Here is a 15895-nt window from a genome sequence, read left to right as displayed (position 1 = left end):
CGGATAGTCACCTCACATGCGACGGCTTCAATGCCTGTCATCGGATGAAAATCGACTCTGTAAAATGAGTGCTGCTTCTTAATCCCTAGAAGCACCCCTCCGTACGAGTCGGATCGATCAAGGCGAATGATATTATAATCGGGAAAAGGTAAGGTTACATCAGGTGTTAGCCATGTTTCGGATAGTGCAAAAACATCGCATTGTAAATTGTTAACTAAAAATTTAAAAACGTCTAATTTCGGTGTAATACTACGACAGTTCCAGTGTAGAACCGAAATCGTATCTTCGACCTCGGTGGTTAAATTAGCCATCGAAAGATACGATTGTCGCAAGGAGGGGCATTTTAGAAGCCAACTGCTTCAAAAGAGGGGTCACACAAGGAAGAAGTCCTTTTACAATGTTCTTCACGGAATCTGAAGCATTGAAGAAGCTGAGGATGATGTCTACGATGCCAGAGAGCGTAAACAATGGTGCACCCTGAGGTTGCTCCTGGTGCTCCGAATGCTGTCTTTCCGGTTGAGAATTCGAAAAACGTGGGACATCTGGGATTTTAGATGTTCCCGGGAGTGATGGAAAGTCTCGTTCGTCCTGGATTTTGAAACCCGGAGGGGAACGTTTTGTGACTTTCTTACCACTCTTGAAATTTGTCATGGTGGGTTGGGGGTCGCTGCTAGGCAGATTCCGAGGTTTTTTGGTGGGTCTCTGGAGCCTCATCCGTTTCCTCGTTTCACCCTTGAAAACAAAGGGAACCCCGTCCCCGACCTCAGAGTCAGAGCCCTGATCATCGAGAGATAAAGACGAGTAGATGTTACGGGATTCAACGGTCGGGGCAGCTTTTTTCAGCATTTCGGCGTAGCTTCGCCGTGATCGCTGCTGCAACGATCGTTTTTGATGTTTTTTCTGCTGTATGTACCTTGGGCAATCAATCAGATCATGTGGACGGTCGCTGCCACAATAAACACACTTGGGCGGCGTTTTACACGCACCGTCCACATGTCTCTCCCCGCATGTTGCACAGCGAGGTTTATTGCTGCAGTACTGAGCGGTGTGGCCGAGCTGCTTGCAATTGATGCAATTCATTACCTTCGGTACATACAGCCTCACAGGTAGCCGAAGTTTGCCAATCACCAGCAGATCTGGTAATGCAGATCCGGAGAAGGTCACAGAAAATTCTTCAGATGGTGTGTAAACCTTCTTCTCGCCCTCCTGGGATACCGAATGCAGTTGCCGGCAATCCAGTATCTGGACAGGAGGTAGAGAAGGGTTATGGAAACGACCACAGCCTTGCATGATCGTTTCGCAGGTCAAAGATGCGTCGGCGACCTTCCCCGAAATCTCTATCGACGCGCTCGGTAGGTAAACGAAGTACTCAAGTGTAAACAACTCGCAGGCCACAATCTCATTAGCGTGTTTTCGGTCGCCTACTGTCACCCGAAGCTTAGCTGTACCGACCATGTCAATGGAGAAAACGGAAGAATACCGCTTAGTCAGATCCTTGCTGATTTGAACGGTGTTCAAACGTTTGCCTTTGGGTCGGAAGAAAACAACATATGGCCCGCCAAAGTCGGGAGGGTAGGGCTTGAGGCGGGGGGACGTCGAAACAGATTTACTGTTGGTGTCCATTGCAGAAGCACCAGGGTGAAGGGAGACAAAGGGATTAGCATTTACATCGCCTTGTTGGCTCGAGCAGTCCGATGCCAATAACGAAGCTTCGTTGATGCGGTACGACGTACCCCCGCCATCGTCATCATCGCCCATTGTGGTAGTTGACTACCACCACGGGGCACTCAAAAAACCTTAAACTAACACTATCACGGGGACGAGAAATAATCAAAAAACAAGGGACAAAATTAACGCTACAGGAAAAGTGAGAAAAAACTGCTTATGTACCAAATTAAATCTAATCAAAGAGTCAGTGGAGAGGGGGGAACAACGAGAGGTAACTTTATGTACTTATCTTTGTGTACTCTGTTTAGCCACAGGCTCGACGACGACAGGTCCAAGCGATCGGATGGCCCGCACAGGGAAGAAGCGAGCTGCTGCTGAGCGCCCGACGCTGCGCTGGTGTGCGGCGGTTGAACGCTCTCTGCTCTTCTCTCGGTGGGCTGCTGCTGTCGACGACGATGAGCTTGGGTACTCACTGGAAGAAGCCGATCACGGCCGCGCGAGCGCCGCGGTGTGCAGGGGGGTGCTGCACTGCTGTGCTCGATAATTGGAATTTGCGCCACGTGATATAATGAAAACGAAACGTGAACTTTACTCAAACCAAACGAACTTTTGCGGCAAAAATTGTGGCCTAGCCAACCGCACGCGTCCCACTAGGGATTTTCACTTCAACACTTGATCACTCGGAAAACTAGCACTGGAAAAAGCCACCGAACTGGATAGTATCGGGAGACAAACCGGACGAACGAAAAGTTGCGACTGTCTCGCACGAACGCTCGCCAAAGAGTGATTTTAACAAACCTTAGCGTTTTCATTTATTTCAATAACATTCATTAGCTAAACAAAATATCGCGAGAGGACCAGTAACCGCTCGTGTATCAATCGCCGCTCACCGTCATTGAAATGATTTTAATTGACATAGAAATGTACGATTCTCTTCATGCGGATATTATTCGGCACGCATATTGTAAATATCCTTGGTAAAAAGATTGTATTTTTTGTAGGAAACCTTCTTTGGGGTTGTCCATAAACCACGTGGTCATGAGGGGGGGGTTCAGCCAATGATCATTTTGTATGGACGAATAAAATTTTTTGTATGGACTAATGACCACGGGGGGGGGGGGGAGGGGTGTGGTGGGGTGGTGGTTGAGAAGTCCCAAAAAAATGACCACGTGGTTATGGACAGCCCCTTTTCTACGCTCTTGAGCAGCTATTGGAACACCAGCGGCTACTGGCGCACACTGAGGGTGCAATTGACTTCTAACTCTAAAAAAAGTGTATTAAACCCGATTCTTTTTGCCTTTCTCGTACACTAAGTGTACTGGAAAGGCTATATGTTCACTCCAAAAATGACTTTTTGATAGAAGGCCCGAAGGGTCTAGTCACATATACCAATCAACTCAGCTCGACCAATTGAGGTGATGGCTGTGTGTATGTATGTGTGTATGCGTGTATGTGTGTGTACAAAAAACTCATCACTTTTTGGCAGTAAACCTCAACCGATTTTAATGACCGACGGTTCATTCGACGCGGAATCTGGTCGAATTGTTTCCTATTGAAAATGGTTCGGATCGGTCCAGTCGTTCCGGAGTTATGGCCATTTAGGTGTTCCGGACCGGTACCCCAGGAAGGGGCCAAATATGAAAATGCTACAACCCTATGCATGCGACACATAAAACCGCGGTATTTTCTATAACCTGATGAACGGTATGCAGGAAAATATTCTCAGACCACGGTAGTGTTCCAGAACCGGTTCCGGGTGTCCCGCCGGAAGTGGCCAAATAAAAAAGTGAACCAAATCCATGCATGCGACACATCAAATAGCGGCTTTTTCGATAACCTGATTAACGGTATGCAGGAAAATAGTCTTAGACCATATCTGAACCGGTAGTATTCCAGAACCGGTTCCGGGTGTCCCGCCGGAAGTGGCCAAATATTAAAGTGGAGCAAACCTATGCACGCAACACATCAAATCGTGGCTTTCTCGATAACCTGATAAACGGTTAGCAAGAAAATAGGCTCACACCACATTAGAAACTACAGGTAGTGTTCCGGAACCGTTTCCGAGTGTCGCGCCGGAATTGTCCAAATACAAAAGTGAACCAAACCCATGCATGCGACACACTAAATTGCGGCTTTTCTGATAACCTGATGAACGGTAAGCAGGAAAAGAGTCTTAGACCATATCTGAACCGGTGGTGTTCCGGAACCGATTCCGAGTCTCTCGCCGGAAGTGGCCAAATACATAAGTGAACCAAAGTAATGCATGCAACACATCAAATTGCGGCTTTTTCGAAAACACGATGAACGATTAGCAAGAAAATAGAACCAGACTACATTAGAAACTACCGGTAGTGTTCCGGAATCGGTTCCAGTTGTCCCGTCGGAAGTGGTCAAATGTAAAAGAGAACCAAACCCATGCATGTGGCACATCAAATCGCAGCTTTTTAGGTAATCTGATGAACGGTTAACAAAAAAAAAAAATCTCAGATCACATTAGGGAAAACCAGTAGTGTTCCAGAACCGATTCCGGGTGTCCCGCCGGAAGTGGACGAATGTGGAAGGAAACCAAACACATGCGTGCGGCTCATTAAATTCCGCCTTTTTCGATAACCTGAAGAACGATCAGCAAGAAAATAGATCACATTAGTGACTACCGGTAGTGTTCCAGAACCGGTTCCGGGTGTCCTGCTGGAATTAGTAAAATGTAAAAATGATCCAAACCCATGCATGTGACACATCAATTCGTGGCTTTCTAGGAAATCGGGTGAACAGTTAGAGGAAACTAGTTTCATGCCATATTTGGGACAATTGGTACTGTCCTGTCCCGCCGTAAGTGGTAAAATGTAAAATTGAACCAAACTCATGCATTCGGTGCATCAAATCACGGCCTTTTCGATTACCTGATGAACGGATAGTAAGAAAATAGACACAGACTACATAAGTTACTACCGGTAGTGTTTGTGGTTCCGGGTGTCCCGCCGGAAGTGACCATATACAAAAGCTAACCAAACTAATGCATGCCACACGTCAAATCGCGGCTTTTTTGATAACCTGATTACCGGTTAGCAAGAAAATAGGCTCAAACCACATTAGAGACTACCAGCAGTATTACAGAACCAACTTTGGGTGCTTTGCCGGAACTACGAAAGTGAGCAAAATCATAGCAAGTGATAGATATGTGTAATTGTTCTCTTCATCATGACAAAACTAAAGTGATCTCAGAACTCATCAGATCACACCATTTCAGATTCCTACTCATCCTTACAGTCAACGTTGTATGGGAAAATTAAAATTTAATCGCAACAACCCTGAACATTTTTTTTCAATCCCTTTTTGCGTCTTAAGTTACTACACAAAAATCTGATGTGACTGGTTGCGCCCTCGCGCTCTGTAATGTGGTTAAAATTTTATTGGGATTTAGTTTGGGAAATTTCACTTGCTTGCATTTTTTTTTGTTCAATTTTACATGGATCTTGTAATCAGCGATAATAAAATATAGCCTGAAGTGTACAGAAAAAACTTTGTCGACGACCCCAAAGTGATCTGTGGTTGTGAAAAAGGTTATATCTTAGCTTGTAATCATCGTCTTCATATTGATTGGCCTCCAAGGTGAAGGTGGTCAAGCAGTCAACTGAGAGCTCTGATATTTTTAAGCTCTGCCTATACGTTGAACATAACGTCGGAATATGCGTCATCAATAAGTTTTTCTATTCGATAATGGCTTTGGTAAAATTCTTGCTTTTCTCAATATTCTCAGGATTCAGGAACACTTCGGCTTACGTCGACATCATGAGTACATATTCGACGAGAAAGGCGCTATCACCACTAGGTGGATTAATCAGGGTTTATTTTTTGCACGTGTGGGTTTTTTGCCATAACTCAGTCTTTTTTAACCTATTGACGTCATTCTTCGTACACGGATAGTACTGAAAGTGTCTCTCTGTGTGCAAATTTTCCTGTTAATTTACGGAGTCACAAAATTTTCATAAAAATAAGATTGTCTTAAAAGACTCAATGGACGAAATGGAGTTTTGCAAAACATAACTTTTCTTTTGAAGGCCAATTGTAAAACATTTACTTATTTAATTTCAATTATAAAACAATTGAGGTAATCATGTTAAATTTTCAAATGTTCACTATAATATTTAGAAAACGTTCTGTTTATCTAAATCATATAACTGATACATAAATAGTAGGACAATATATAACGGTCAAATATTTACCAATTCATTCAAGATCATCATCACATTACTGCTGAAAGGCAGAACATAGAGGGATAAAAAGTATGAATAACTGTTTAAATTTTTGAGGAGAGCAAAATATGTGTTCCGGAAAGGGGCTGACAAAATCGGCTCACTTATGTAATTTGAATTGCAGAAAGGTGTTTGACTTAATTAACTATGAACTTTTTTGTGAGGCATGTGTTTTAGGATATGGCATATAGTGGCTTGTAACGTTTATTTTGACGTTCAATTATGTCAAAGAATATTAAATTCCCTTGAGGAGTATTATATAGCCTACGTGATAGATATTGCACAGTTTGAAGAAGATGTGTGGTAGACTAAGCTCTGCAGGTTTTACGGTATGCCACATCTAAAGGGTGCCAAATTCTCTAGTGAGTTATATGCGAAAGAGTCAAACTCTTGCAGGGTGATAAAAAAAACATTCTTTGTGGGATACACAGTTTTATAGTTGAGATTCGAAACTAAGACATAGTCAATTAAAAGACCCATTGTAGATGTCAATGAGTCTTGACATTTTGGACGCTAATGACTACATTTCATAAAGACCAGTGCAATAAGAATGTTGCATAAATACATTAAACATAAAAAACTACATAGACATTCCTACAAAAAAAAAACAATTTTAAATCAGATTGAAAGGTTGCGATAGCTTATCTTTTTTCTACCGCAACCTTGTGGTCTATTTTTGAACTAGTTAACTGCTTCAAAAGGATTATGTTCTGTCCTATCCAAGGTCTAGTTCAGAGGTTTTAATGTTATTCACCGGCCCAGCTAATAACATTTTTAAAAATCTGGAAGAACTGTTTCTAATCTATTTTTTTGTTATTTCATTTTCTTTTCCAGGAAGTGGCGTCTTTACCGAGTGAAAAACATTCAAGAACAAACGAAGCAAACTTGATAGGTGTTGCGAAGCAAAAACAAGAAAGAATCTTACAAGAACATTTCGTGTCAGTGGTTTGGTTTAGATTTTTCGGCAAATAGAGTGTCAGAACTTGCCCAGCGGTAAACTCCTAAAGTTACCGCCCAGTATCGATCCGTATTAAATGTGCCCGCAGCGAACGCAGAACTTCAGAAGTCGCCGTATCGCCAGCACCAAAATATTAAAGAAGAGACTCTGTGTGCACCCGACGACCATGTTCAGAATCGCCAGGGTCAACAATAGCTTAATAAGAGAGCGATCGCCCAAGATGGTCAAGTACTCAGTTCCACAGTTGTTGGCCGCCACGAGTGTGCTGCATCCGCACTGTTGTTAAACGTGTTATCTCCGCTGTGTGGAGGATTTTGCTGCTGTAAACAGCGCAAACTAGCTTAGTTCTGTAAGCTTAAAGGCATCGTTCGAGGGTGTAGAAAATTGTTCAAAATAAATTTTAAATCCGCGTAAATTTATCCGATACCTTAATACACACCGCTACATAAGCTCTTTAAAGTCTCTTAAAAATATCGATACAACCTCTCAAAGGGAAAAACCATCCCACATTCTTCGCTCATCCCTTCATCGCGTATCACATCCGATCGGAAGCAAAATGAAGCTGCTGGAGAGCACTAGTTTTGAGGCGATCAACAACGCCCTTCACATCATGACCGGCGACACGACCATTCACGGTCGCATCGAGAGCTACTCGTGCAAGATGGCCGGTAACGATAAGGCCCTGTACAAGCGGTTCACCTCGGAGCAAGCCCCGACCGATTTGCAGGCCCTATCGCCACCGCAAACCCTGCAGGATTTTTCGCCGCAGCTGCTGCGTAGCTCGCTATCCGGCGACGAAGGGGCCACCCTGTGCGATACCATCTCGCGCAAGACGCTGTTCTATCTGATCGCAACGCTCAATTCGGCGTTTGAGCCGGACTACGACTTCAGCGATGCGAAGGTAAGTCACCTGTATTTATTATATTACATTTTGATTAAAAACTCGAAAAAAAATGATTTTCCTTAAAAAATCAGCTCCCATATATCTATTTTGGCCAGGGTGCTTCTAATTTGGCCACTCCCATAAGAAATACACGTGATTGGCCAAAATAGAAACCAAAGCTGAGAATATGGCCAAAACTGCGGCAATGCTTCTATTTTGGCCAGTGCCACTTTTCATACAAAAATCAAGTATTAGCTTGATTTCTGCATTTTTCCAATAAAGTATACATCGAAACCTTTCATTTAACACATTGATAGTTTTCATTGGATTATTGGTTATTTTTATAAAACATATTTCTCTTAGACTGGCCAAAACCGGTGCCCGCACCCTAGTTTAAGTTTATTGGGAGTCCATATAGGGACTCCATTATAATCAGTTTGACTGTTTTAAAGAGAATTGCTCCTGCTGGGCGTCTTTCAGAAAGTGCACCTGAGATTTCTTTAGGACTCCATATTACAATTTTTCCAGTGATTCCTGCTGCAATTCCTTCACTTCTTCTAGGAATTCTTCAGGTATTCTTCCTGTGATTCTTTCCAAAATTCCTCCTGGGATTCCTTCAGGTAATTCTCCATGGATTCCTTCAGGTAATTCTCCATGGATTCCTTCAGGTATTCCTCCAGGGATTCCTTCAGGAATTCCTCCAGGGATTCCTTCAGGAATTCCTCCAGGGATTCCTTCAGGAATTCCTCCAGGGATTCCTTCAGGAATTCCTCCAGGGATTCCTTCAGGAATTCCTCCAGGGATTCCTTCAGGAATTCCTCCAGGGATTCCTTCAGGAATTCCTCCAGGGATTCCTTCAGGAATTCCTCCAGGGATTCCTTCAGGAATTCCTCCAGGGATTCCTTCAGGAATTCCTCCAGGGATTCCTTCAGGAATTCCTCCAGGGATTCCTTCAGGAATTCCTCCAGGGATTCCTTCAGGAATTCCTCCAGGGATTCCTTCAGGAATTCCTCCAGGGATTCCTTCAGGAATTCCTCCAGGGATTCCTTCAGGAATTCCTCCAGGGATTCCTTCAGGAATTCCTCCAGGGATTCCTTCAGGAATTCCTCCAGGGATTCCTTCAGGAATTCCTCCAGGGATTCCTTCAGGAATTCCTCCAGGAATTCCTTCAGGAATTCCTCCAGGGATTCCTTCAGGAATTCCTCCAGGGATTCCTTCAGGAATTCCTCCAGGGATTCCTTCAGGAATTCCTGCAGGGATTCCTTCAGGAATTCCTCCAGGGATTCATTCAGGAATTCCTCCAGGGATTCCTTCAGGAATTCCTCCAGGGATTCCTTCAGGAATTCCTCCAGGGATTCCTTCAGGAATTCCTCCAGGGATTCCTTCAGGAATTCCTCCAGGGATTCCTTCAGGAATTCCTCCAGGGATTCCTTCAGGAATTCCTCCAGGGATTCCTTCAGGAATTCCTCCAGGGATTCCTTCAGGAATTCCTCCAGGGATTCCTTCAGGAATTCCTCCAGGGATTCCTTCAGGAATTCCTCCAGGGATTCCTTCAGGAATTCGTCCAGGGATTTCTTCAAGAATTCCTCCAGGGATTCCTTCAGGAATTCCTCCAGGGATTCTTTCAGGAATTCCTCCAGGAATTCCTTCAGGAATTCCTCCAGGGATTCCTTCAGGAATTCCTCCAGGGATTCCTTCAGGAATTCCTCCAGGGATTCCTTCAGGAATTCCTCCAGGGATTCCTTCAGGAATTCCTCCAGGGATTCCTTCAGGAATTCCTCCAGGGATTCCTTCAGGAATTCCTCCAGGGATTCCTTCAGGAATTCCTCCAGGGATTCCTTCAGGAATTCCTCCAGGGATTCCTTCAGGAATTCCTCCAGGGATTCCTTCAGGAATTCCTCCAGGGATTCCTTCAGGAATTCCTCCAGGGATTCCTTCAGGAATTCCTCCAGGGATTCCTTCAGGAATTCGTCCAGGGATTTCTTCAAGAATTCCTCCAGGGATTCCTTCAGGAATTCCTCCAGGGATTCTTTCAGGAATTCCTCCAGGAATTCCTTCAGGAATTTCTCCAGGGATTCCTTCAGGAATTCCTCCAGGGATTCCTTCAAGAATTCCTCCAGGAATTTCTCCAGGAATTTCTCCAGGAATTTCTCCAGGAATTTTTCCAGGAATTTCTCCAGGAATTTCTCCAGGAATTCCTCCAGGAATTTCTCCAAGAATTCCTCCAGGAATTTCTCCAGGAATTCCTCCAGGAATTTCTCCAGGAATTCCTCCAGGAATTCCTCCAGGGATTCCTTCAGGAATTCCTCCAGGGATTCCTTCAGGAATTCCTCCAGGGATTCCTTCAGGAATTCCTCCAGGGATTCCTGCAGGAATTCCTCCAGGGATTCCTTCAGGAATTCCTCCAGGGATTCCTTCAGGAATTCCTCCAGGGATTCCTTCAGGAATTCCTCCAGGGATTCCTTCAGGAATTCCTCCAGGGATTCCTTCAGGAATTCCTCCAGGGATTCCTTCAGGAATTCCTCCAGGGATTCCTTCAGGAATTCCTCCAGGGATTCCTTCAGGAATTCCTCCAGGGATTCCTTCAGGAATTCCTCCAGGGATTCCTTCAGGAATTCCTTCAGGAATTCCTCCAGGGATTCCTTCAGGAATTCCTTCAGGAATTCCTCCAGGGATTCCTTCAGGAATTCCTTCAGGAATTCCTCCAGGGATCCCTTCAGGAATTCCTCCAGGGATCCCTTCAGGAATTCCTCCAGGGATTCCTTCAGGAATTCCTCCAGGGATTCCTTCAGTAATTCCTCCAGGGATTCCTTAAAGAATTCCTCCAGGAATCCCTAGAGGAATTCCTCCAGGGATTCCTTCAGGAATTCCTCCAGGGATTCCTTCAGGAGTTCCTCCAGGGATTCCTCCAGGGATCCCTTCAGGAATTCCTTCAGGAATTCCTCCAGGGATTCCTCCAGGGATTCCTTCAGGAATTCTTCCAGGAATTCCTTCAGAAATTCCTCCAGGAATTCCTCCAGGGATTCTTTCAGGAATTCCTCCAGGGATTCCTTCAGGAATTCCTCCAGGGATTCCTTCAGGAATTCCTCCAGGGATTCCTTCAGGAATTCCTCCAGGGCAGGGTACGAAAAACGGATCACGCCTAAAAACAAACGCTTTGTCCTAAGCGGTGCATGTTGGCAACAAAGGCGCTCCGCAACAAACGCATGTCAGGCGATGAGAGCAATAAAACAAAAATCACTTGCCATGCCTGTGCCGATATTCCGGCTTTTCTGCGGAAAAAGCATTTGGACGAATTAGGACTCTTGCAAACCATAAAGACGAGTTTCAGTTGTAAAGCAATGCAAAAATCACGATGTGAACAGAACGAGACAAATATTCCTACTGTTTTTGTTGCAAACAAACTCGGGAGCGATCTTTGTCATTATCAGCTAACGAAAAAACAAAGCGTTGTTGCCGTTCCTTCTTTGTTGCCTAATTTTCGCTTACGGTGCCATATTCTGCGTACACTGCTCCAGGGATTCCTTCAGGAATTCCTCCAGGGAATCCTTCAGGAATACCTCCAGGGATTCCTTCAGGAATTCCTCCAGGGATTCCTTCAGGAATTCCTCCAGGGATTCCTTCAGGAATTCCTCCAGGGACTCCTTCAGGAATTCCTCCAGGGATTCCTTCAGGAATTCCTCCAGGGATTCCTTCAGGAATTCCTCCAGGGATTCCTTCAGGAATTCCTCCAGGGATTCCTTCAGGAATTCCTCCAGGGATTCCTTCAGGAATTCCTCCAGGGATTCCTTCAGGAATTCCTCCAGGGATTCCTTCAGGAATTCCTCCAGGGATTCCTTCAGGAATTCCTCCAGGGATTCCTTCAGGAATTCCTCCAGGGATTCCTTCAGGAATTCCTCCAGGGATTCCTTCAGGAATTCCTCCAGGGATTCCTTCAGGAATTCCTCCAGGGATTCCTTCAGGAATTCCTCCAGGGATTCCTTCAGGAATTCCTCCAGGGATTCCTTCAGGAATTCCTCCAGCGATTCCTTCAGGAATTCCTCCAGGGATTTCTTCAGGAATTCCTCCAGGGATTCCTTCAGGAATTCCTCCAGGGATTCCTTCAGGAATTCCTCCAGGGATTCCTTCAGGAATTCCTCCAGGGATTCCTTCAGGAATTCCTCCAGGGATTCCTTCAGGAATTCTTCCAGGGATTCCTTCAGGAATTCCTCCAGGGATTCTTTCAGGAATTCCTCCAGGGATTCCTTCAGGAATTCCTCCAGGGATTCCTTCAGGAATTCCTCCTGAATTTATTGACCCAAAAAAACTGTGAAAAAATCTAAATATAATCATGACCCGATTTTTATTTTTTCGAAGGAGTTTTGCAAAAAAGTACTTGGTAGAATTTATTAAAAAGTAAATTTTAAGCATTTTCCTTATTTTTTTTACCTTATTTGTAACGACATTTCTGTATCAATAATAAGAATTGGGCTTATTTTTAAATTATAATCTTTTGATGGTCTCCAGTGGTTAAGGTTATGGATTGCCAATCCGAAGACGATTCCCTGGGCATAGTGTATCGTTGTATTTGCTACACAATGTACGAATTCATGCAATAATGGCAGGTAAAGAAAGCCCTTCAAATAATAACTGTGGAAGTGCTCTAAGAACACTAAGTTGAAGAGAGGCAGGCCAAGTTCCAATGTGAACGTCGAGACACAATGAAGAAGGAGAAGAAGAAACTTTTGATATTTTCCCATGGAAAACTAAGGTAGTTTTATTTTGTCTTATGAGTAGACCCAAAAGTTCCTCCATGGATGGATTCATCCTCGTATGCGTCTAGAAAATTCTCCAAAGATTCATTCAATGTTTTATACGTTTTTTTTTTTCTAAATTTGTCGCAGGAATTTTTCTTAGATACCTTCAAATATTCCTCCAGATACTTATTAAATGTTTCTTCCCGGAATGTCTCCAAGTATTTCTCCAGGAATTTTATCACGATGATTCTTCCTAAATTTTTCTCCAAGAACTTTATGTATGGATTCGTGCACAAATATGTCAGGGGTGCATTCGGAATTCCTTTAAGGATAGCTCTAGAAGTTTATACAGGGAATTCCTTCAAGAATTTCTTCTGCGATTCCCTCAGCCCTTTTTTCCTTCACGTAACGTCCAACTGGAACAAAACCTGCTTCTTAACTCTCCGCAGTTATTAACAGAGAGCTTCCTCTGCAAATGACCATTTTGCATTAGTATTTCATGTGGAACGCTATACTTAAGTTCCTGGACCGACCGGGAATCGAACCCGTCACCTTCAGCATGGCCGTACCAAACACCAGTGTGCTTACCGCATCGGCTATATGGGCTCCAATCTTGTAGGACTACATTAAGGAATTCTTTCTTCTTTCTTTTTGCTTCATGTAGTATTCCAGATACTTATCCAAGGATTTCTGCAGGACTTCCTTTAACTGTTCCTTCCGGGGTTTTCACCCATAATTTGGGTATGCATTTCTTCAGCAATTTCTTCTGCAATGTCGCAAGGGTTTAACCGATGATTTCCTCCAAGAACTCTCTCTGGGACACTTATCTTATTACTTCAAGGGTTCCTTCCAGAATCGTATTCCTCCAGGAATTTCTCTGTTGATTCCGTTGAATATTTCTCCAAGAATTTCGTCAAAAAATGTCTAGGAATTCCTTCAGTAGCTTCTTAATGATTTTTTTCAGTAAAATTAAAATCAAAATCAACATTCGAATTTTGTTGAAAAGTCGAAGGAGCTGTCAATAGATAGAATTATCAAATGTTCTAATAGTGACTCCTCCACTCCCTACTGCGATCAATTCTGGAACATCCAGGTTATTGTGGTCCATAGCCTGATTAGGTTGTGAAGCCAGACCAAAATTTACAAAATTTGAGCCATCGAACCATAATTAGAAGTAAAATTCTGGCTGCGGTCTATTCCGGTTCGTCCCGGATGTTCATGTCATGTGTCCATGTATTGACTAGGCGTAAAGAGTGGCCTAGATGACAATTTTTTAAAGAAAAATACCTTTCAATTAATACCAATAGAACAAACATCGGGTGTCGGAGCAGATATTGATTTTTGAGAGAACTCTGTTAGAAAACAGCATAATCAGAGCGTCGATTTACCTAAAATGGTTCCAATCTCCAAACGACTCGTAATGAAGGGTTTGGAGACCTTCTAACTTTGAACACTAAAGCGTCAAGACCTAAGGTTATTACAGAATAGAGTTTAAGCAAATATCACGAGGGGTTTTCCGAGCGTTTTCAAGAAAGAAGGCTTCAGTAGAGTTTAAGGGAAGCCTACTGGAGTCCCAGATGGGCCTCAGTTTCAAATCGTTTCAGTGGATTTCAAGGGATGTTAGAAGGTTTCAAGGAGATTCAGTAGAGTTCAGAGAAGTATAGAGGGTTTCAGGAGGTTTTAGGTGGGGTTTCAAGGCGTATAAGTGTATTTCAGAGACTTTCGGAAGATTTCAGGGGGTATCAGAAGAGGTAAGGGTTGTCTACGGGTGTCTCAGAGGGTTTTTAGGGGGTTCAAAGCGTTTTATCGGATTACAGGTGGTTTCAGTAGAAGTTGAAGGGAGTCTACAGGGGTCTCATGTAGTTTTATGGGCGATTTAATGGCTTTTTAGTGTATTTTAGGGATTTTCAGCGGATTACAAGAGGTTTCAGAAGAGGTTAAGAGAAATCATCAGCTCTCAGTGTCACACAGTCGCAAATATAGGGTATACCTGTTCTCTTTTCAATTTGCCACAATTTGATTTTTATTCAACCAGAGTGGTCACCGGGAATCGATTACATGTAAAGTGAGGTTTTGGCTGTAAACTATATCTACAGTATGACCCATAAAAAAATGCGACATTCCATTTTTTTGCGGTATTTGATGATTTTCAATGAAATAATCCTAATGAATTAAACTTTTTTGGATTAGGATACAATAAGGAGGTCATTGTCATACAGGATCTCTAAAATTTTTGTCAAAATATTCATTGGTTACGTATATGGGATACCTTATAATTGTTAACAATTTCTAAATAAAATCAAGTTTTCCTCATATTTTCAGAGCAAAGTGGACTAAGATAAAAACTTTTAAACACATGGAAACCATGAAGAAATGTGTACTCTTCAATACGCCCATGTTTGAAAAATATTTTAAAAATAATTTCAAATGTTTAGGAAACAAAAACTAAAAAAGGTGCTACTTATTAAAAACCGTATATAAGACAAATTAATAAAAAACTTAACACTGTTTGAACATTTTTCAAACCAATTTTTTGTCGATGAAGGCATATAAACCTACCTTTATGATAGGTACAAATACTAAGTACTTAAAAACAATTTCATGCTTAAAACATAATATTTTCTAAAAATTATCATTTGTCAAATAACTCAATTTTCAGAAAATGTCTCTTAATTTATAAGTTAATATTATTTTCGGTCTTGTCCGACGAATCCACGAACTCCTGAAGACCTTATCCAGCCATAAAAGTACTATTTTGAAAATAAAATTTGATTGAATGTGATTGAAAGCAATTGCAAGAAAATTATATCCTTAAAAACGGCCTCTGGCGCGTTGACTATTTCGACATCCATATGTTCAACGTTATATTTCAAAAGGTATGTGCATGAAATCAGTCTATGTTCGTTTGCCATTATCAGATTAGTGGCTCTACTATACTATCCAATAGATACATGCAAGGTTAATCAGTTCGAAGTAGGGGAACGATGACTTTGACATTGTCGCATTTTTTTATGGGTCATACTGTACAGTGAAATTTCTCCTAATCCTCAATGGGGTTTCGCCATGACATCTCCTTTGAGTTCCACAGGACTTTGCGTTGATTGATTACTTAGAGCGCCAAGTAGCGGTTAAAATCGGAAGCTATTTTTCAATGATTTATTTAGCAAAATACATATTATGATAGTACAAGTAGTTTCCTATAGTTAGAAATGACCAAGTTTTACTGGCTCCCCTTCTGGTGCAAGGATGGGAACACTTACTTGCAAATCTTCAAAACACTCGTCCCCTTTCCATTCAGGCTTTTAAACGGTTATTCTCAGAGATACTTCTACGTTTTTTCAGTTTCCTTAAAAAAATCAGTGTACGAATCCAGTAGGGTAAATGTACCAATAGTGGT

At 42.7% G+C, this 15895-nt stretch overlaps 1 protein-coding gene across 1 annotated transcript in view; it reads left to right on the top strand.

Annotated features, from left to right (window-relative positions):
- LOC109430169 (repressor of RNA polymerase III transcription MAF1 homolog) overlaps positions 1-15895 on the top strand; it is a 52980-nt gene that overhangs the window by 10020 nt on the left and 27065 nt on the right. Inside the window, exon 2 of the mRNA XM_019706214.3 lies at positions 6756-7780. Coding sequence (XP_019561759.1) covers positions 7436-7780 — 345 coding nt within the window. The 5' untranslated portion in view covers positions 6756-7435. The remainder of the gene's footprint in view (positions 1-6755; positions 7781-15895) is intronic.

The sequence above is a fragment of the Aedes albopictus genome, chromosome 2, assembly GCF_035046485.1.
Source record: "Aedes albopictus strain Foshan chromosome 2, AalbF5, whole genome shotgun sequence".
Taxonomy (NCBI): Eukaryota; Metazoa; Arthropoda; class Insecta; order Diptera; family Culicidae; genus Aedes; species Aedes albopictus.
Note: the sequence above shows the minus strand (reverse complement) of the source record. Positions and strands in the feature narration are given on the sequence as shown.